The following is a 22,054-nucleotide window of genomic DNA, read 5'->3' on the forward strand; positions in this document are numbered from 1 at the left end:
ATTTACTGCCTTTGAAAACCCACTGGAGGGTCAGCTATGAGTAGATTCTGACTGGATGCACGTAACAAAAACATTTCTCTTGGATTTGGTGACTGTAGCTCCTACAGATTCCAGTACCCACAGTACCCACAGGGTGGTTGTTGATGTTCATGTCTTGGGTAGACTGCTGTCTTGAGGTCACATCCTGAGTTGAGGATATTCTGCACCTGTAGGAGGCATTGATTGGAAAGACATAGGAACTAGGCCCTCTCTTAGGGATTCAGTCTGTTTCATCTGCCCTCATCCTGCAGAGCTCCTTTCGAGGAGCATGTGACTGGCCCCATTTCAAATGGGCGAGCAGGCTCCAACCTTGCTTCCAGCTCCCTGGCTCTGAGTAGACATTGCACCCCAAGGTAGGCTCCCTGCAGTGCCATGCTCCTTCCCCTGACCACCTGTCCCCGTGGGACTGTTCCAGCCAGATGAGATGTGAAATGGGTCACTGGAGAGTAAGGAGGCATGACTGAGAGAAAAAAAGGAACGCATGTATCTGAGTCTATGGGAATTGAATTTATTTGAGTCTTGGTTTGTTTTTTGTTGGTTTTTTTTTTTTTGTGTGTGTGTGTGTGTGTGTTTAGAATGTTCATCATAGTGTAACTTTACCCAGAATAAGTTGTCCTTAGGAGGGTTGTTCTAGAATTATCACAGTGCTGAGATTTATCCACAAGGAGCTGTGTTGTGATATGATTGGATTTTAGTTTTAAGTGTGTGGTCTTTCAAGATAACATGTTCTAGGAGAAAATTCAAAACTTGTGGTGTTAAATTTGTGCTCTCTAGGGGCAAATCAAGGGGAAAAATAATCAAAGAAGAGTAAGCAGTGGAAAAATACGCCTTTGGCCACTTTTATAATTTATTGATTTTACAACTTATATTCTTATTTTTTTTCAATAAATGACATATTCTTCTTACATATGAATCCTCATTGTGTTCTCAAGACACATACTCCCCAATAGCACAGGAGTGTATCTTACTTTGAATAAACCCCATTGATAAGAAAGAATTGGCTACAGTTACATCAAGATATGGATAATCAGTTTATAAAAGCTTTCCCTTTTTTACAAAGACTTTTCCCCTGGGTTTCTTTTTAAGAATGAAGCAATGCATTTGAAAATAGAATTTGCTATCCCAGAAAAATCTGCTTTTTTGAAAACATCACTTACGTTACAGAAAGCTATCTCAGGTTTCCTTCCAAATAGTTCAAAGGTGACTGTTAGGTTCATAGGGGTTCCAGTAGTAGTTTGAACTTTTCAGAAATTAAATTTCAGCTTCTGCTTGCCTTTGGCCACTGTGGGGCCTGTAATGGTCTGTAGCCTGCTCTTTTTCCGCATATGGGTTCACAGTCTCTGTGTGAGTTTGGATTCCCCAGACTATGTGCCCTGCATACTGCCTAAGGTTTGCTGAACAGATCACAGTTCATAAAACCATAAATAGCATGGCACAGCAGAAAGAAAAACTGAGACCAGTAAGTCCTGACCTAAGAGGCTGTTGAACAAGCAGAGTGAAAGAACACTACAAGGTTTAAAATTAAGATAGGCATGTGTCAGCGTTGTAGCCTCTCTCACCTGTTCAGTCTATATGTTCAGCAGATTATTTGAGGATCTGGACTCTGAAGAAGAATGTTCCGTCCAGATCCAGATCAGAGGAAGATCAATAATTTGTGTTAAGCAGATGATGCAACCTTGTTTGCTGAAAGTGAGGAGGACTTGAGTGCTTGCTGCAGAAGATCAAAGACTACAACCTGCAAAGGTTGTACACAAAGATGCATCTCAGCATCAAAAAACCAAAAATTCTCACCACGGGACCAATAGACAATAAGAAGATAGTTAGAGAAAAGATTGTCAACAGCTTCATCTTACTTCGTCCACAGTTGACACCATTAGGACCAGCAGTCAGGAGATCAGGAAACATTGCACTGAGAAGGTTTGCAGTCAAGGACTTTTCCAAATTATTGAGGAGCAGTAATGTCAGTTTAAGGACTGAAGTGTATGTTTTTCAGGCCATGCTCTTTTCAATCACTTGCTATGCATTTGAGAGCTGGACAGTGACGCAGGATGGCAGATGAATTGATGTCTTTGAACTATAGTGCTGGAGACAAGTACTGAATATTCCATGGACTGTCAAACAGATACGTCTTGAAGAAGGTATAACCAGAGCAGTCCTTGGAGGCAAAGATGATGAAGCTTTGTCTCACATACTTTAGATGTGTTGTTGTTGTTTGCTATTGAGTTGCCTGCAACTCATAGTGACCCTATGTACAACAGCCCTAAAACCTGCTCTGTCCTGTGCCAGTCTTATTGTCTCTGACACACATATCCCCATTACCCCAGTCACTGAATCAATTCATCTCATTGAGGGTCTTCCTCTCCTGTGCTGTACCTTCACCCTCCCAAGCATGATGTCCCTCTCCAAGGACTGATCCCTCCTTGCAACATGTCCAAAGTATGTCAAAAGAAGCTTCAGAAACTTTGCCTTCCAGGCGCAGCCTGGCTTCCTTCCAGGATGAACTTGTTTGTTCTCCTAGCAATCCATGGTATATTCAGTACTCTTCACCAGCACTAAAGCTCAAAGGCATCAACTCTCCTTCTATCATTCCTAGTCATTGTCCAACTCTCTGATGCATAGCAAGTAATTGCAAAGACCATGGCCTATATCAGGCGCACCTTCTTCTCCAGACTTACATCGTTGCTCTTCAGTACTTTGGAGAGGATTCTGACAGCTGACTTTACCAATGCAATTCGTCTTTTGATTTCCTGACTGCTGGTACCAAGAGGGTTGATTGTAGAGCCAAGCAAACTGAAGCTGTCAACAATCTCAATCTCTTCATCATCTATCATGATGCCAGTAGTAAGAGTCTTTCTTTTCTTGATGTTTTCTTTGTTTTCTTCCATTTTGTAGGCTGCAGTCCTTGACCTTCTGCAGCAAGCGCTTCAGGTCCTCTTTAGTTTCAGCAAGCAGGGTTGTGTCATCTGCATAATAGATGGTTGAGTCTACTGCCAATCCTGATGCCACACTTCTCCTCATAGAGCCCAGCCTCCCAGATAATCATTGAATCCCTTATATACATTGAAAAGGTGTACACCCATATATACATTGAAAAGGATGTACACCTTTCCCAATTTTGAACCATGCAGTAATTCCTTACTGTGTTCTGACAGCTGCCTCCTGTCCAAGTATAGGTTTCGCATTAGCACAATCAAGAGTTCTGGGATTCCCATTCTCCTCAGAGTCAGCCACAGTTTGTTGTGATCCACACAGACCTGTTGTTAGGGGAGGCTATTTCTTGGAGAGGGACATCATGCTTGGAAAGGTGGAAGGATGACAAAGGAGAGGAAACCCCTCAGCTAGGTTGATTGACATAGTGAATGTAGAAATGGACTTGAGTTTGTCAGAGATTAGGAAGTTGTTGGCACAGAAAAGGACAGAGTTCTGATGGGTTGTTGATAGGGTCGCCAGGAGTCGTGCTCGACTTGCAGAAGAATCTTATTTCAGCAAGGCAGGCTCAGCACTATAATAGACCCAGTCTCATCCCGAGGTATAGCGAAGGTGCCATCTAGATGCATTTATAAGAGGCCCCAGGGGATTTGAGTGATTTCAACCTTCAAGTCTTCCTTATTCTGTTACTTTAGCTTTTCTTGTAACTGGGGTTGTGCATGTATTTCTCCTGAGGCGTGAGGAAGGTTATAGAAGCATCATGGCCCATTGAGCTGCTGTCCCCAGGAACATTCTATTCCCTGTAGAAAACCATGCTCCGTACTTGGTTGAGAAAAAGCTGTAGGCATAACAGTGATTGGGAGGATTCTTTTCTGAATCTCAGGCCCCTTTCTTTGATGAGCAGGTCTGCAATACCCGTTTTCTTCTCCAGCATCTTCTAAGAATGAAAGCATGGTGTTCAATGGCTTGGTGTAATAAGATCTTGTCTAATAAGATGACATTTTAAAAGAAAGCTAAGTTTACAGAAGTATCCACCATTTACTTCCTCCTAGTAACATTTCTAGGAGTCCCGATGGCATAGTAATTAAGCACTTGGCTTCTAACCAAGAAGTTGATGGTTTAAACTCACCAGCAGCCCTGTGGCATCTTGCTCCTGTGTAGATTACAGCTCAAGAAACCTTGTTCTACTGTCTTACAGGAGTTCTGTGATGTAGAATCAGCTGGACAGCGATGGATCTGGTTTGGGGTTTTAGTAATATTTTTTATTATGAAAGTTATTTAGGGAAGAGAAGAATTCCCTCTCCCTCCATTATACCACTTGGATCACTGCTTAGCATTGAATCAGGCTTGCCATTAATTGGCTCAGCTTGTCAGGACATGCTTCCCAGCCCTCAAACACTCTCTCGGATGCTCTGAATGAGAAAAGGAGGCGCTGTGAATCCAGCTTACCCATGTTGACTTGTACATTATCGGGGTCTTGGTTTACACGTCAAAGACCTTCAGAACACTGCAGCTATCTCCCTCAGGCCAGCTTGCCTGATGGAAATGTTTCTGAGATATTTCATATGTGGTCACCATTATGACATGGTTAGTTATCAGACCACAAGAACAGACAGAATTCAGGAGCTAATGCCTGCTTCAGAACCGTCTCTTGGAGATATAAAATGAGGACAGTTTTTCAAAGTAGTTCCACATACTTACTTTGTATTCCTGTGGTGTACACATATTGTTACTCTTTTCAAATTAAAGATTGGGATTTTAAGTCTTTGAAAACTTTAGTGATTCCCCCAGAAACGTGGTCCTTGTGGCTGCTCCAGTACCTGGTCCACGATTGCCACCATGTCCTGATTTGTGTGGTAGTTAGCTAGCTTTGTGTACTCTCCCTGTTTGGAGTACTGAGCATCTATCCTTTCTCAAAGCTCCATTTCATTTTTGCTGATAAATGAGCTACAGCACATACTTGAAGTTGTCCTTGTCCTCATTGATACAAACTTCTTCTGCTTGAAGTCATATGTAAATGATTCATGGTTCACCACAGGGGGCAAAACCACAGAACACAAAAGTGAAAACCAGTCATTATTAAGAATGATTCAGCAGTTCCTTTTCTGAATTAACTGCCTTGTGTATTCAGAGGCCATCATCTCACCCATGATGGGAAACTCAAATCCATGCCAGAGTGGTAGAGGGCAGGATCTGTCACCCAGAGTTAGGGCTTTGAAAGTGAGTCATGAGTCTGAATGTGAATCAGAGTGTACTTGTTGGGCAGGAGACCTCATTCCTGGTGGGCACTTCCAGGGTTTCCACTCTGATTCTGCCCTTTCTGAGAAAGAGAGGGATGAGATATACTGGACCTTTCCTCCATTCTGAGATGGGGAATAATCATGTGGGCTATGAAAAGAGTCACCTCCATCAATATCCCTTGGCCATGTACCCACTGACAGTACACACACACTCAGACACACTGTAGGACCTACTGTGTGGATTAGGGGTGGTGAATGGCTGGTACTCAAACGTAATGCATGCTAAACAAGGGCAGCTTTTGTTTCCAGGTGGAGTGTTTCCTCACCGTACAGCGAAGGACACAGATCAGCAACAAAGTCCAGAAGATGCTAACACATGACAGGAGAGAAAGTCTTCATTGTAGTGACACTTGATCACTGAACTCAGTTCTGAGTGTACATGTAACACAAAGCTTGTCTTACTGATGTCCACTAGGGTTTTGAACCAGTTCGATCATGGCCGATAAGCAAAACTCAAGACTCACCTGATTTTTAGAAGTGGGGTGACTGGGAATGATAGCTAGAACAGAAGCATGTTACATGTGGAAGTCCAGGAATGGGGTAAGAACAGGTGTAGTGAGTCGTTGCAGGAGATTGTTGTACTGACCCAGCTGGAGGGCAGCAGCCATTCGGTGTGGCACGGTTGGCCTCCAGCTTTGAGTTAGACACTGCAGCTTTCCAGTCTTCTAAGAGATTTGGTCGCTTTATAGTATTGTGATCTCTTTCATTCCTACTTCGTATTGCCACTCCAGTTCGCCCAGCTTTAGAAACCGAGGTCTGTTCTGAGGTCAGTTCCTCAGCCATAGTTGAACGAGATGGACCCTTAGGAAACCCTGGTGTAAAGTGGCCTCAAGTCCTAGAAAACGTATCCTTGCTTTTGCTACTGCTGCAGCTGTCCAGAGGAGCTGCCCTGTAGGCCCAGCTGTAATGGATCCAAAGTGAAAAATAAAGTTCTCTTCCCTAATAAACAGTGTAACTATGAACATAAAAGGAGCTTCTTTAAGTGTTGACTAGCTAATGCCTGCAGACCTCAATTCTTAATGACTCTGTGTTCTGGGACATTGTTTCTAACGAAAGAGAAGGTCATGGGGTGAAGAGTATTTGTTCTGTTGTAAACTTTGTATAACACAATGGAGCTGTCGTCTTGCCAGGCAAGCTGGATTGATTATTGTAACGTTTACTGAGGTTTTTCTAATCTCCTCTGAGAATAAAGCTGTATTCATCCACTTTTTATACTTTCCTCACCTTATCAGCAAAGAGCAACTGGATACTTCGGAGCTGTGTTTTATTTGTGATCAAGATCTTTCCTTCTTCTCTCCAATTTAAATAGTCTCTACTTATTAGTTCAGTAGAGAAAGGAGTTGATTTATTCCTGGATTTAGAATAAATAGCTCATATCTTAATCCTCAGAAAGTTTATCCTGTTTTATTGGGGGAGAAAGGGTAGCTAAACATAGCATTGTGCTTTCTATAAGTTATCTGTCTCCTGGCTGCCTACTTTCCAACCTTTTCATATCACCATCCACGAAAAAACTGCGTGTGTTGGTCCAGCACACCAGGAAAATGGATGCGGCAGCTTGTGGCCGGAGGTGGCCAGCCGGAGGACTCCAGCCATTTCAAAAGCAAACATGGGACCTTGCAATTCGTGTAACCCACTATAAATCCTTTGCTCCCAAGTTAAGTCAATTCTGACTCCAAGTGCAATTTCCAAGGCTGTGATCTTTACCAAAACGAATGGTACATCTTTCTCCCATGGTACAGGTGATGGGTTCAACCTGTTGGCCTTTCGGTTAGCAGCCTAGCACTCAGCACCATGTTTTAACTCACAACACAGATAGAGAATTACTGTGCTAAATTGTTGTTGTTGTTGTTATGTGCCGTCGAGTCGCTTGCAACTCATAGCAACCCTATGTACAACAGCCCTAAACCCTGCTCTATCCTGTGCCAATCGCACTGTCTCTGACACTCCTATCCTGATTACCCCAGTCACTGAATCAATCCACCTCATAGAGGGCCTTCACCTCCTGCGCCGTCCCTCCACCCTCCCAAGCATGATGTCCTTCTCCAAGGACCGGTCTCTCCTCACAACATGTCCAAATTATGTTAGACGGAACCTCAGAATCCTTGTCTCCAAGGAGCCACCTGGTTTAACCCTTTCCAGGACAAATCTGTTTGTTTTCCAGCAGTCCGTGGTATTCTCAATACTCTTCTCCAGCACCACAGCTCAAAGGCATAAATTCTTCTGTCCTCCCTAGTCATTGTCCAACTCTCTGATGCATAACAAGTGATTGCAAAGACCATGGCCTGTATCAGACGCACCTTAGTCTCCAGAGAGACACCATTGCTCTTCAGTACTTTGGAGAGGTCCCTAACGGTAGACTTTCCCATGGCAGTGCGCCTTTTAATTTCCTGGCTGCTGGTGCCAAGAGTGTTGACTGTGGAGCCAAACAAACTAAAGCTGTGAACAATGAACTAAAGCTGTGTGCTAAATTAGCCCTGTTAAATGAGTGTCCTTTGCTGTTTTTGTCAAGTTCCATTGAGTCAACTACGACCCTGTGAACAAGTGATGAGGATGGCGTTCTCCTGTGTCATCCTCACCCTCACGGTATGCTGGAGCCCTGATTGGGGCAATCACTGTGTCAGTTCATTTTGTTGAAGGCTGTCTTCTCTTTCTCTGGCCCTCCACCTTTTCTGATGTGACGTCTTTTTTTCCAACAATTGACCCCTTGTGACAATGTACTCAAAGTAATTGAGATGAAGTTTCACCACCCTTGCCTCTAAGGAACGCTTTGGCTGCACTTTCCTCAAGACATATTTGTTCCTTATTTTGTCAGTCCCTGGGATATTGAGTCCTCTTCTTCTGTCATCTCTATTCATTGTCCAGCCTTGAGATGAATAGCAAGTAACTGAAAAGGTCATAGTCTGGATCAAGAGCACTTTTTTAAAGTAACTGTAAATTTAAAAAAAGGAACACTTTATTTGGTCTTTAAACTGACATTTTTGGTATTTAACACCTTGGTCCTTGGCAACACATTTTCCCAGCACGTGAATCTTTTGATTTCTTGAATGCCGTTAATATGGGTGTTGATTGTCAATCCAAGTAAGGTAAAATCCTTGACAACTTCAATCTTTTCTCCATCTTTCATGATGTTGCCGATTGGTCTAGTGGTGAGGATTTCTTCTTTCATGATGTTCAAAGGTGATCCATACTGTAGTCTTTGCTCTTCAGCAGCAAGTGTGTCAAGTCAAGTCCTCTTCACTTTCAGGAAGCAGAGTTATATCATCTGACTAATACAGATTGTTGATGAGTCATTTTTCCCAAAGTGCAGTGATGTCAGTTTAAAGACTAAGGTGTTTTTGATCCCATCCAGAGTCTTCATTTACTTCCTATGCATCTGAAAGTTGAACGATGAACAAGAATAACAGGAAAATTTAGTGTCTTTGAGTTGTGGTGTTAGACAAGAATACTGAATATTTCACGGGCTGAGGAAAGAACAAACAAGCCTGTTTATTGGAGGAGGTGCAACCAGGGTGCTCCTTGGAGACAAGGGTGATGAAACTTTGTCTCACATACTTTGGGTGTGTTGTCAGGAGGATCTGTTTAGCGTTCCAGAATTAAAACCCATTCAGAATTTGTGATTCAAAAGTGTTTAACATTTTTATCCACAGCAAGTAGCCTATGAATTTACTGATTAAATAAGATTATTTGACGAATGCCTTAGGAGTTTTACAAAATATGCTTTTCTGATTGCTTACTTTTTTAAAAATAAAGTTTTTTCTGACTATAGCAGTAATAGTTGTAAAAAAGGATGGAATGTGTGCAGACGTACATAGAGAAAAGTAAACATCCTATCTCACTTCTTGGAGATGACTGTTTTAAACAGTGCTAGTATGTTTTGTTCCTGGCTGTTTGACTGCCTATTTTGGGTTCCTAAGTCTTAAATTTTTTTAAATATAAATAATACTGTGGTAAATCATAGATGTTTGTTCCTATTTTAAGGTCTTTTTTTCTTTTTAAGAGTGGCTTTCTAAAACAAAGTGTCTTTGTTTTTAAACAGGTTATATTTTAGACATGAAAGCTTTTCTGTTTATGTGTCTTGGTGTAGCCAGGGCTACAGAAGCAGAGCTTTGTGATTGAAGCTATTATTCATGTTTTCATCTCTCCCCAGTGTACATGGCATAGGGTGTTTCATTCACAGAACATAGCTATAGTTCAGGTCATCCTTAAATCTATTCTAATGGTTTTTTAAGGAAAAAAAAATTATAAATGTTGGTACATCTTTTAATCCCTATCACAGCAGGTTAGCTCTGACATCCTTTCAACTGACACTGACAGGTCTTGGTACCATTACTGAGAACCACTGGCTTACCTGTGCAGATAAAAGCCCAGCAAGGCTGTGAGCATCCCTAGCGTGAGCTTGTGTAGTCGAAGGGGTAGCTGTCATCAGTAAACAGGGGGATGTGAGGTGTGAGGAACAGTGTCTGGAAATGCACTAGGAATGAGATGGGCGACGCCTGCAGCAGTGGGAAAGAGGGAAAGAGATAGAAGGCTCTCGAGTGTGATCATCCACACAGTCAGAGACAGTAAGGGTTTGACACTGCGCCTCCCTCCCTTCTCACTCATCCTTACTCTCTCTCAGTTGCTGTTGAGGTGCAACCAACCCATAGCTGACTTCAGCAGATTTTCAGAGTCTGTAAATTGCCCATCTTTTCCTCTTGTGACTACTAGTGCCTTCAAACCTCTATCCTTTAGGTTGGCAGCAACTCCTTACCCGTTAGACAGCCACAACTTAGGTTGCTTCTGCCATTTATCTGTGACTTGCCAGTCCTTGTTGGCCAACAGTTTAAGAAGTCAGAATTTTTTTATTTTAGAAAACGTAATGCATGAGAATGACTGTATGAAACACAGAATGAATGAAGAATAGTGTGAAACATCATGTATACGAACTTTGTGTAAACAAACGAAAAAGTCAATTTGAAGTTCTTTTTTTTTTTTCCAATTTGAAGTTCTGTTCCACATTTCCCCCCCTTTGGATCAGGATTCTTTTACAGGATCTTTGATCAAACTGTTGAGTAACTGTAGCCAGGTATCATTTATTTGGTTCTTCTGGTCTCGTGGCATAGGAGACAGTTGTTCACAGAGGCAACCAGACACATATTCATTGGACTGCATCTGCTTTGAGCATCAGGCTCTTTTAAAGGAGGCATAGTGCATTACTTTTTGGGCTGGTAATCCAAAGGTTAGAGTTTTAGAGTCTACTAGCCACTCCTGGAAAAAAGATGGAAAGTCCTCTTCTGTAAAGATTTATTGATTACATACTCCATTACCTGTAGCTCATTACCCTCTAAGTTTCTCCCCAAACTGTAGAGATGCTGTTGTCAGTTTGGTCTCACGTGAAACCCATTGCCATTGAATCTATTCTGACTCATGGCAGCCCTCGATCAGGCTTCTGAAAACCCACTGAGGGGTCATCTGTGGGTTGGTTCCAACATGATGGCACGTAACAACAACCAATATCCCTGAATTGTGCAAGTAGAAATTGTTGAAAATGTTAATCTTGCTGTGTATTGTTCAGTCATAGTCATAGAGTCAGAATTGACTCATGGCCGACACTCCAGAGGGTTTTCAGCAACTCTAAACCACGTGATAGGAGATTGCGCGCCTTTCTTCTGTGGGGCAACTGGTGGATTTAAACTATCTGCCATTGGCAGCGCAACTCATTACAACGTGGCCGCCAGAGCTCCCATGTATACTTACACATAAGTAGGTATGCAAATGAAAACTAGAGCCCTGCCCTGCAAGGGCTTCAGGGGCGAATTTCTCAGAGGCACCGTTTGTACGCTTTATGAGAGATAGAACTTAAGTGTCAGACTGAGGAGGGCCAAGTAGGAGAAGCAGGCAATTATAAGGGTCCGAAAGAGAGTAATATTGAGGAGTGGACAGAGACAAGCATGGCTTGCACATGGTAAACAAGGACAGCAGAGGGATGTGAGGATGGGTTTGTGCCCAGGACCTTAGCAGATTTGTACAGACGTTTTCAGTCATTGTAGTAAGATAGCTGCAGTAGGGTTCTGGACAGTCACTTCTGGCCTCTCTTTTGGGAGGCGAGATTGAAGCAGGAAATGGAAAGCTTAGGCTTTGGGAATCTGAGCAGAGGTGGTGTGGGACCTTGGACACAAGGATGGCAGCAAGGACACTCTAGGCTTGGATAGGGGCCTAGCTTATTGGGAATTGTGCTGCTAACCCAAAGTCCATGCCTCTCTACTTGTTCGAATCCTCTAGCAGCTCATCAAGTGAGAGATGAGGAATTTCTTCCTTTGCAGCACACATCCTCAGAAACCCAATGGAGAGTCAGCAGTGAGTTTGAGAGAGAGCAAATTTGGGGGAAGTGGTGTAGAAGGAGGGAGCTGTGGTAGCCTAGTGGGTAAGGAGTTGCACTGCCAACCAAGGGCAAGCTGTTCAAGTCCACCAGCTGCTCCTCAGGAGAAAGAAGGGTGATCTCCCTGAAAACCCTCTGGAAGATCAGCTGTGAGTTGGTTCCAACTCAAGACAGTGAAAGAGGGAGGTGTTGAAGGAGCCCTGGTGAAGCAGTGGTTAACTGATCAGCTGCTAGGGGAAAGGTTGACAGTTCAAAACCACCAGCCACTCTGCAGAAGAGAGACGTGACAGTCTGCTTCTGTAAAGACGTGCAGCTGTGGAAATCTTGCAGGGCATTTCACTTCAACCTGGAAGGTCAGTGTGAGTCCCAATCTACTCCCTAACAATAGTTTTTATTTTGTTTTATTTGTTTGAAACTCAGTGTCATAGGGACAATAATAGTTTAGTGGCAGACTCTCACTTCTCATGCAGGAGACCCAGTTTACAGTCCCAGACGTGGAATACACACCTACCACCCACTTCCCACAGAGGGGTGTGTGTGTGTGTGTGTGTTAGAGGAGTGCTAAACAAATGTCAGTGCTGTTTACAGATTAAGACTAGGAAGAAAGGTGTGGTAATCTATAGGTGAGTACCCTATGAATCACAGTGGTCTGACCCACAACTTATCACAGGGATATCTGAGGAACAGGCAGCATTTCCCTTAGTACTGTTCATGGAGATGCCGTGAGCCAGGGGCAGACTTTAAGGCAGCTAACAACACTAATCATTGTTATCATTGTTAATAACAAGAAGATCCCATATAGCTCTTTTCAGAAACTTTCTTTTTTGTCTCTCTTTTCCCAAGATAGAGCATTCGTTTTTCTTTTTATTATCAAACAGTCATTGACATTTAAATTTCTATGGAGCGATAAATGTACACAAAATATTATGGTAAAAAGATTATAAAATTATGCATAGCATGATCTCATTTGGGAAAATAGGTATTTACTGAAAGTGAATTTACAGAAACACTTTTCCCCCTTGCATGGTTTAGTGGTCTCTGGATTTTGTCGCCAGCATGTTAATGATGATGATCTTCCTGTAATGAAATGTGGAACATATTTTGCTTTGTCTGGTATAACCTCGTAGGAGTCCCTGTGTGGTGCTCACTGCAAGGCTGGTACTTCATACCCACCCAGTGGCACTTCAGAAGACTGGACACTTTCCTAAGATTTCAAACCTGGTTTCCAGAGCTTTAGGGAAGCAGCTCTTGCAGAGTAGTTGGGCAGTTTAGACATCTGACTTTTAGTTAATTATTGCTGTTGTATACCATCAAGTTTGAACCAACTCGGGTAACCCTCCAGCAGATTTTCAGAGGCAGGAAATCACATGGGAAGAGAATGCCCTTGCTCCCATGGAGCAGCTGGTGGATTCGAACTGCATGCCTTTTTGATGACAGGCCAGCTACTTAACCACTCGGCCGCTACAGCTCCCTTTTCAGTTAGAAGTGTATAATTCTAACCAGGGCACCACCAGGACCTCTTTTTGGAAGTGGCAGAAGACCCTCAGGGAGCGCTGATCTGCCCTGAAGCACATGGAGTTGTCGTGGTTTGGAATTGGCTCACAAGCAATGGTTTAAGTGCAATAAACAAATGGCTTTGTGTATGACGAGCTGCTATATAAATACCAAAACAGTGCAGTCCATTTTCATGTTGAAAGGCAACGCAGAATGTTTTCTGGCGGGTTTTATGTACAGACCACTGGAAATGCAAAGTGCATAAATGCAGATCAGAGCAGATCATGAGGTGAAACTCATTTTACTTTTATTTCTTCTTGGTTCCAGGAAGGAGTTGAAGTGCGCGTGGCGAGAATATTCAACACCTTTGGGCCCCGCATGCATATGAATGACGGCCGGGTTGTCAGCAACTTCATCCTGCAGGCCCTCCAGGGGGAGCCGCTCACGGTGTGTACCCGCCTCAGCAGGCACCTTGTGTTTTCCTATGCCCACTTTGCAACTCATATCCGGACTCGGCTACCAATATTCAAGGATGGAGGAAATTTGATTCGAGAAACAGCATTTGGGAAGTTGCTGTTTTTTGCATATGTTTCTGTGCCTCCTATCACCCTTGATTTAACATCTTCCTTGGTGAAGGGAGGAAAAACTCATCCCATTGCCCTCATGTTGGACCTCAGAACCAGCTAAGAGCTGACCCTGTAATCTGAGGCTGTAAATTTCTCTGGAGGGGATTACCCATCTCTCCCTTGCTGAGATTCAGACTGCCAGAGAGGTGTGGCCTTTACATTGGCAGTACCAACCCAGAGTTCTTACATCAGAACTGCCTGAAGGGGAGAGAAGTGGGTAAAATAATCCAGCATGTGTAGATCCTCCTGCTGCGATACCTCTGTGGAGCCCAGATATTCCCTAGGACAGGTGGCTATTCCACATTGCCGGTTCCCAGTCTTCAGGTTCCTGTCTGCAGAGATCTTCCCTGTCTCTAGCTTGGCATGCTGCGTGCAGCCTGACATGTGTCTTTACTCGTCACCTCATATTGTCAGAGTCCCGCATCAGAAGGTAGCGGAGATGAGTTGAGATCAGGTCTTGGCACTTCTCTCGTAATGTTGCTTTCCTTGCCAGTTATTCTCACTCCAGGGAAGCCCAGCACAGAGAGTTTGATGTGGATGGTTTGGGGTCACTCCCTGTGCTTTGCAAGAAGGAATGAGACCATCTGTGTCCCAAGGCTTTCTTATGGTGGTAGTGGTGACGGTGGTAGTCATGGTGGTGATAATAATTAGTTGCTGTCAAATCAGTGCTGACTCTCGGTGACTCCATCTTCATGGCGTCAGACCATTACATCAGAGGTTTGTCGCTGGCTGATTTTCTGGAAGTCGGTCACAAAGCCTTTCTTCCTAGACTTTGTTATTCTAGAAGTTCTTCTGAGACCTGTTCAGTGTTGTGGCCACACAAAAGCGTCCACAGACAAGTGGCTGGCGACTTGCATGACTAGTTTTAGTGTTCAGCTGAAAGCGAGCTCTGGTGGCTTCCTGTTAAGAAGCTGTGCTGCAGTCCTAAAGGTACACTGTTTGAATCCACCAGCTGTTCCACAAGAGAAAGATGAGCAGTCTCCTCTGAAAGCCCACTCGAGGGTCTGCTGTGGGTTGATTCAGACTTGACAACACAGAGGAACAATCATTTAGTCTAGCTGTAGTGTCCAGGTGGTGGCTGCACGTGAGATCTAGTGGCTGAGAATCAAAGGTGCATCTCCCATATGGAAGGCAAGCATCCTCCCACTGAGCGGTCACCGCTGTCCCCTCCACCAAGGCGTGCCTCACTTCATCACTTCTCTCAGATCCCCACCCAGCTGTCATCTCATTAAAGGACACTTTCAAACCGATTCTGTATACAATAACATGCACCCGCCCCTCACTGTATAACCGTGCTTTTTATTATTTTCATCCTACTTTTTGCCAGCTGATATATTAATTTTCAGCCCCTTAATCCCTTCTAGAGTGTGAGCTTTTTGACGTCAATAATTTGTTTTATTCATTGCTCCCAGAAGAGTGCCTGGCCCTAGGAGGCAGGCAGTAAATGGTGGTGGAATTAATAATTGGGTTTATGGATGGCTACTTTCTTTTATGATGAGAACAAATAACTCAAAGACTTGTTCAGCAGGCTAGTGATTACTTACAAGGTGAGATTTACTATCATTCTGTGCTTCCTCTTTTCCTGCTTTTTGAGGTTCCAAGGCTCTGGAAAGCTGAGGTTCCCCTCCCTCTGGTTGTCCTGCTGAGAACCTATCATTGTCTGGGACAGCCCCACTGCTTTGTGGAGCCACTGCACTCAATAACGTTTCCTTACAACATGAGATCAGAGCTGCTTTGTTTGTAAACTGTTAAAATCCTTCCAAGAAACAACTTCGTGATTGATTGCAACCTCAGCAGCAGCCAGAGCCCCAGTGGTAGGTAGGAAAGCAAGGCCCCCGGTCTGCCACAAGAGTAAATGCATTGTGGCCAGACAGTCATAACTGATGTGCTGTCTCCTTGCCAAGCAAGCCTCTGTGCCAGCGAGGGGAGGACGAAGATCACTGGTGCCATCAAGAAGGGCATTAAGTTCTCGTCTAAACTCCTGTAGTGGAAAAGAGGCACAAGTCCTCGGGGAGGCCTTTCAGAATGTGTTTTCTTTTCCTGTTATCACACAGAATATTTCTCATCAGTAATTTGATGACATCACTAACCTTCATTCTTTTCTTGTATCCATTTGAGTATAATTTCTTAGTTTTGTAAGCTCTTGCCAGACAGTTCTGTGGGGAGTTCTTGTGGGAAGGATCATTCTTGATTTTCTCAGCTACACCACCTTGGAGAATAGTTTAGTAAGAATGGAACTAAAGAGACGTGTCTGTCCATCTTTTCTCTTTTCCTATTTTTCCAATCTGTAGTTTCTAAGATTAAAGATCCCTTCAATGTGCACTGGGAACACTCAAACCATTAGTGTCTGCCTTCCAAACTGGGTTAATGCAATGCCTTACCTTCCAGCTGCTTTTTTCTCAGAGGCCTTTTGTTATCTTATCCCTTGGCAAAGAAAATTCTTTTGGCACATCTGAGCGTCTTGAGTCCCTGCCATATCAAATGTCTGCTATGATAATTTGAAATATATTCCAAACTCAGTAAGTCATACACTGAAATTCTGTTTAAGTTAAATGAAATAGAAGCTCAGAAAAATAACTTTATTCCCATTTAGTAAGTTTAGAAAATAAATGAGTGTGGTTCACATGAAGCTATCCAGTTTCATTTTGAGGAGATACAATTGAGTTCACACACACACACACACACACACACACACACACACACACACACACGGAAGTTTCATTGGCGTTGAAGTTGTCCAATAAAGACAGCTAGGATATAACAGTGGAGTTTGAAAACTTTCTAACTCTTTTATAAAAAATCCTTGCTGTTTTTTAAATGATTCCCTTCTGTGGTGGGGACTTCCCTTTTCCTGGCCCACTTCTTGCAGGGTTATTGAGCAGGGCTTCAGTGGAAATTCAGCAAACGGCTGGCTGGAGGAGAGGGCCTTTCAGATCCCAGGGGAGCAGATTAGCTGGTCTTATACAAGTGTGGCACTTCCAGCATTAGGGGATCAGCAGGTCTAGGAGGACCAAAAACTGCACCTGACTTTGCTTATATGGACTCAGCCCTGTGAAATGGGACAGCCCAGCCATGAGTGCTCTAGCCAGGCTTTAGATTAGCCTGAAGACCAAGCCTTCAGCTAGGGCTGCTGAGTAGACACCATTGCTGCTTGCATGTCCAATGAGGTTGTAGAAAATGTTTCGGAACACACCAGCAGACCACCATTGTCATCAGCAGGGAAGAGCAGGGAAGATGGAAGAGGAGAGTCTACACACCTTCGGCACTGATTGTGCAAACCCAAGAGTAGCAGGTGCATATGCAAATCAACAGCTAGTTAGCAGCACTCCCACCAGCTTGCCCACTAACGAGCTCTGTAGCTTGAGTCAAGAAGTCCTGCCTGAATCGAATTCCCACATGACAGGGAGATTGGAGAATAGCCAAGACCAGCTTGCTAGCCATATTGGCAGGAGGATATGCAGGCAGTTCTGCAGTTACAGATACAGTAAGGGAGGGAAAAGAACACTGAACTGGGAGTCAAGATCCTTTTCAGTCTGTGGGGTACAGACCAGTCCACCCGTGACCTTCATCAGCCTCAGCTCTTAAGTGATAAGCAAAGAAAGGGAGGGAGGGAGGGAGGGAGGGAGGAAGGAAGGAAGGAAGATTCACCTATAGAACCCTACACAAGTGCAAAATGGATTTGTAGACTGTTGGAACGGACATGGCAGTGCGTAATACTGGTCTCCTGTATAATCAGAGCCATTGCTTTCTTTCTGCCTTGCCCAGCTATATCCTCAGCTTCAGTGAGGCTGAAAAACTGGATTCAGACAGAACTTTCAGGAAAATGCAGAACTACTTCTAAGAGGCTTACATTTCCTTTCCTGAGCTTGCTGCTACAGTTTCTGTGTCGTGTGGACAGAAACCACCATGAATCTGTATTCTCCAGCCTTTTCTCACTGTGTAGCATTACTCTCAAGAACATAACTAGGTTATACCAGTTTACATGTGAAATGGGCGTAGAGAGTGATTATGGAACTCTGGTGGCCTAGTGGACAGACAGTTGCACTGCCAACCCAAAGATAAGCAATTCAGCTCCTCTGTCTGCTCGGTGGGAAAAGATGGCCCTTCACCCCCTGTCTGATTTTACAGCCTCTGAAAACCCACTGAGGGGAGGGGCAGCGGGAAGTCAGTTGCAACTTGACAGCATTGAGTTGGGAGTTTGTATGTCTTTGGCTGTTAGGGGAAAAGCAATCAGGATGTGGAAGGAAAGAACCACTTGTCCTTGTCAAATCTGCTGGCATAGCTTGTTGGAAACTGTGTGGAGAAATGAGACAGACTGAGGGCTGAAGACTATCTAATGCTGACTAGCCTCCTACCCCGACTCCACCCCACGCACAAACAATGGAACGAGAGACCAAGATTGTTTGAATCAAGTTTGGACAGTGGACCCTTTTCTACTTGCCCCCTTTCCATTGCAAGCAAGCAAGAGAAAACTTTGTGTCTCTGTCCACAGTCTGAGACTATAGGGTTAGCAGTCTCTCCAAGGATGTTTCTGTTTTGTCTTTCAGTATCTTCTTGTTGTTGTTAGATGCTGTCAAGTGGACTAAGACTCATGACCCTGTGAGCAACAGATCTGAAGCTTGGCCTAACCTATACCATCAGCTTGGTCATGTCCACCTGGTCATTCCATGTTGTTTAGGGTTTTTCTCTCTTTCTCTGACCCTCATCTTTTGCAGCATTGTGTCACTCTCCAGGTATTGATTCCTCCTATGACTAGCCCCAAAGTAAATGAGGTCAAGTTCATGAATCTTGCCTCTATGGAGTACGCTGCTTGTACTTCCTTCAAGACAGATTTGTTTGTTCTTTTGGCAGTCCATGGTGTATTGAAGACTCTTCACCATCACTACAATTCAAATGCATCAGTTATTCTGCTGCCATCCTTATTGATGATCCGGCTTTCAGATGCATATGAAGCAATCGAAAATATTATGGGTTGGATAAGGTGCATCTTAGTCTTTAAACTGACATCTTGCTCTTTAGTACTAGGAGATATCCTTGACTGCCAGTTTCCCAAAGCAATACATCTTTTGATTTCTTGACTGCTGCTACCATAGATCAAGAAGCTATTGTCTGAATGGGAAAAAAAAAAAAAAAACACAACACTGCATGGTTTAAAATTAGGAAAGGTATGTGTCAGGACTTTATCCTTTCTGCATACCTATTCAGTCTCTATGATGATCAAAAAATGAATGAAGCTAGACTTTGTGAAGAAGAATATGGCATCTGTAGTGCTTCAGAAGACCAAAAACTACAGTCTTTAGTATGACTCACATCGAGAAAACAAAGGGACTTACCACTGGACCAGTAGCATCATGATACATGGAGAGAAGTTTGCAACTGTCATTAATTTCATCTTACTTGGATCCACAGTCAACACCCTTGGTACCAGCAGTCAAGAGACAAGATGTAAGACTGCTGTCAAGGACTTCTCCAAAATACTGAAGAGCAGTGATGTCAATTTAAAGACTAAAGTGCTCCTGATTGAGGCCATGGTCTTTATTTTGGTGTTTGACTTGCTACGCTCTGAGAGCTAGACATTGAATAAGGGTGATAGAAGGAGAATTGATTCCTTTGAGTTGTGATACTGGAGAAGAGTACTGAATATCCCATGGCCAAAAGAACAAACAGGTATGTCTTGGAGAATGCTCTCTGCAGGAAAGGATGGCATAGCTTCGTCTGTCATACTTTGGATATGTTACTAGGAGAGGCTTTTCCTTGGAGAGGGATACTGTGCTTGGAAAGGCGGAGCGAGAGCGAAAGAGAAGAAAACCCCCAATGAGATACATTGATACAGTAACTTGGGCGATGGACTCAAGTGTATCAGAGATAAAGAGGCTGGCACAGAATAGGACAAGATTCAGATCTGTTGTTCCTAGGGTCAGTACGAGTGGTGCTTGTCTCAATGGCACCTAAAACAACTACCATAAGTATTGATTAGGGATCCAAGTAAAATGAAATCGTTGACGACTTCAGTCTTTCTCCATCTCTCATGATGTTGCTTATTAATCCAATGGTTAAGGATTTTGTTCTCTTGATGTTGAGGTATAACCCATATTGAAGGCTGTAGACCTTGATCTTGTTCAGTAAGTGCTTCAGGTCTTCGTCACTTTCTACAAGCAGAGTCATGCTAAGTCTTCCTCCAATGCCTCATTCTTCCTCAGATAGTCCATCTCTTAGTCCTTATTTTGCTGGGCATCAGTACTATCTACTGAGACGAGTCAGACAAAAAGTCCTTCATATACTCATGGGTCTAGGATCAGGGGAAGATGAACATGCCTAGCATAGGGTTTAAGATGTGGACAGGACCTAGGAGCACCAAGAACAAGCTGCCCATTCTATTCTTGGGAAATCCAAAAGGCTTACAAGAAGGTGACATTTGAGCCTAAAAGGTGAGTAGCATTTTTCTAGGAGGAAAAGTAGATTAGTGGACTTATCCCAGGCAGAGAGGAAAGAACAATGATGAAGCTGTATGAAAACAGTGGGACAAAATAGACCAGTGGCCCCATCCTCCTTCTTCTCACCTCTTTTAGAGCCAGTGCTTCCTGTGATGATTCTCAACCTGACCGCACGTTAATATCACTTGGGAGCTAGATTTATAAAGAGAGGGATTTCTGGGCCACATCCCTGGAGTCTAGTTGTCTGGAGATGAACACCTATCTGATTCTCGTGAGTAGACAGAATGGAGAACCCTGATTAAGTATCTTGGTGACTAAGTATATTGATCTCTCACCCAACTAGACTGTGAGATGGAGTGTCGTCAAAACTTACAACAGCATTTGACACAGGGTTGTTGTTGTTTTATGCCCTCAAGTCAGACCAACCCAAAGTTGACCGACCCTCCAGCAGTTTTAGAGGCAGTAAAACACATGGGAGATTTCCCATCTTTCTCTTGTGTAGCAGTTGGAGGATTAGAACCACGTGCCTTTGGGACTGCAGTGCAGGTTCTTTTTTTTTTTTTAATTATAATTATATTTTATTAATTTTCATAAACATTTACAGAGATTTTGGGCTTCCACTCATTCATTGTTGCACTATTCTCTCTACCCTCCTCCCAGTTTGTTCTTGTCCAAATGCCACAGTGCTTGTCAAAGCCAGTTCTGATTAATCTTCTTTGTCAGTGTATCCTTTGCCATTCCCTATCACTCCTCCCTGAGAGAGACTTCACCCTGAGTCATAAGGAAAAGGGGACGGCGTATTCTCTTAGCTACTTCCTGCTGAAAAGGGACGCTGTGGGTTTCAGGGTGAAGATCTTCTCTCTGCAGTGCAGGTTCTTAACCATGAGGCCACCAAATCTCCCTAACGTGACATATCCTAAGATTCTAATAAACCAGTTCTCTTGGTTAATGTGTTCAGGGATGTTTTGGTTTTTCAAGGGTTTTTTTAGGGAGGACTTTGCATGTGTATGCATATTTATTTATTCACTGTTTCTGCCCCCTCCTCTGTTAGATCGTAATTTTAAAATAAAAAGTGTGGGTTGTAGGTCAAGACTTAACTGGGAGTCACCATCAGCACGATTTGGATGTCGATTGGGGATCAGTCAGCCCCTGTGGCGTATTTAGTAACCCTGCTTTCTAGTGCATTTTTCTCCCTCCAGGAAGCCTAAGGTTTCATTTCTTTCCAGGTCTATGGATCCGGGTCTCAGACGAGGGCATTCCAGTACGTGAGGTAAGTTTGCTTGCTTGCTGCGGTGCTACTCTGAGGAGATGCTGGCTTTGCCCGAGCGATGAAGGATCTGTTTAATCAGTTAATTAGTTCTTTTTACGACTTTGGTTAAAAGCTAATTTTAGTCATAAAATGAGAATGCTCTTGCAGTTCTCTGTTTAACAGTGAGAAATTGGCATTCATATCCGTGTACTAAAGCTTGGTTGGTTTTAGCAGCCCCATGGCCGCAGCCCATGACTCTTAGGCTAATCTTTTACTGCCACCTAGTGCTCCTTGGGGGAATATTCTCAACACTGAGGGACCTGGGCGATTTAGACAGAAATCACCAACAACCCAACAAATCCCCAAATCCAGTCCATTTTAAACATGTTTTTCTGGGATGCGTGAGAAACTCATTAAGGATAAGGTAGTGTGTTCAAAGTTATCAGACTTTATACTAAAACTAAGTGCCATAAAACTATATTTGAAGAAATTGTTTTTTTAAAGTTTTTGTTTATTTGGAAATAATTGAACTTTCATGTTTTATTGGTCAAATCAATTAGGAGCTAAATTTTAAAATTTCAAGTTGGGTTCTGAGAGATGTTGTTGTTGTTGTTGTTATGTGCCGT

General features: G+C 43.4%; 1 protein-coding gene across 2 annotated transcripts in view; it reads left to right on the forward strand.

Moving 5' to 3' along the window:
• UXS1 (UDP-glucuronate decarboxylase 1) overlaps positions 1-22,054 on the forward strand; it is a 133,829-nt gene that overhangs the window by 100,112 nt on the left and 11,663 nt on the right. For both annotated transcript variants that reach the window (XM_006883834.1, XM_006883835.1), the window contains exons 10-11: positions 13,447-13,566; positions 21,406-21,449. In XM_006883834.1, coding sequence (XP_006883896.1) covers positions 13,447-13,566; positions 21,406-21,449 — 164 coding nt within the window. The remainder of the gene's footprint in view (positions 1-13,446; positions 13,567-21,405; positions 21,450-22,054) is intronic.

The sequence above is a fragment of the Elephantulus edwardii genome, unplaced genomic scaffold (assembly GCF_000299155.1).
Source record: "Elephantulus edwardii isolate Elephantulus edwardi_28Jun2011 unplaced genomic scaffold, EleEdw1.0 scaffold00030, whole genome shotgun sequence".
In the NCBI taxonomy this organism is placed as follows: Eukaryota; Metazoa; Chordata; class Mammalia; order Macroscelidea; family Macroscelididae; genus Elephantulus; species Elephantulus edwardii.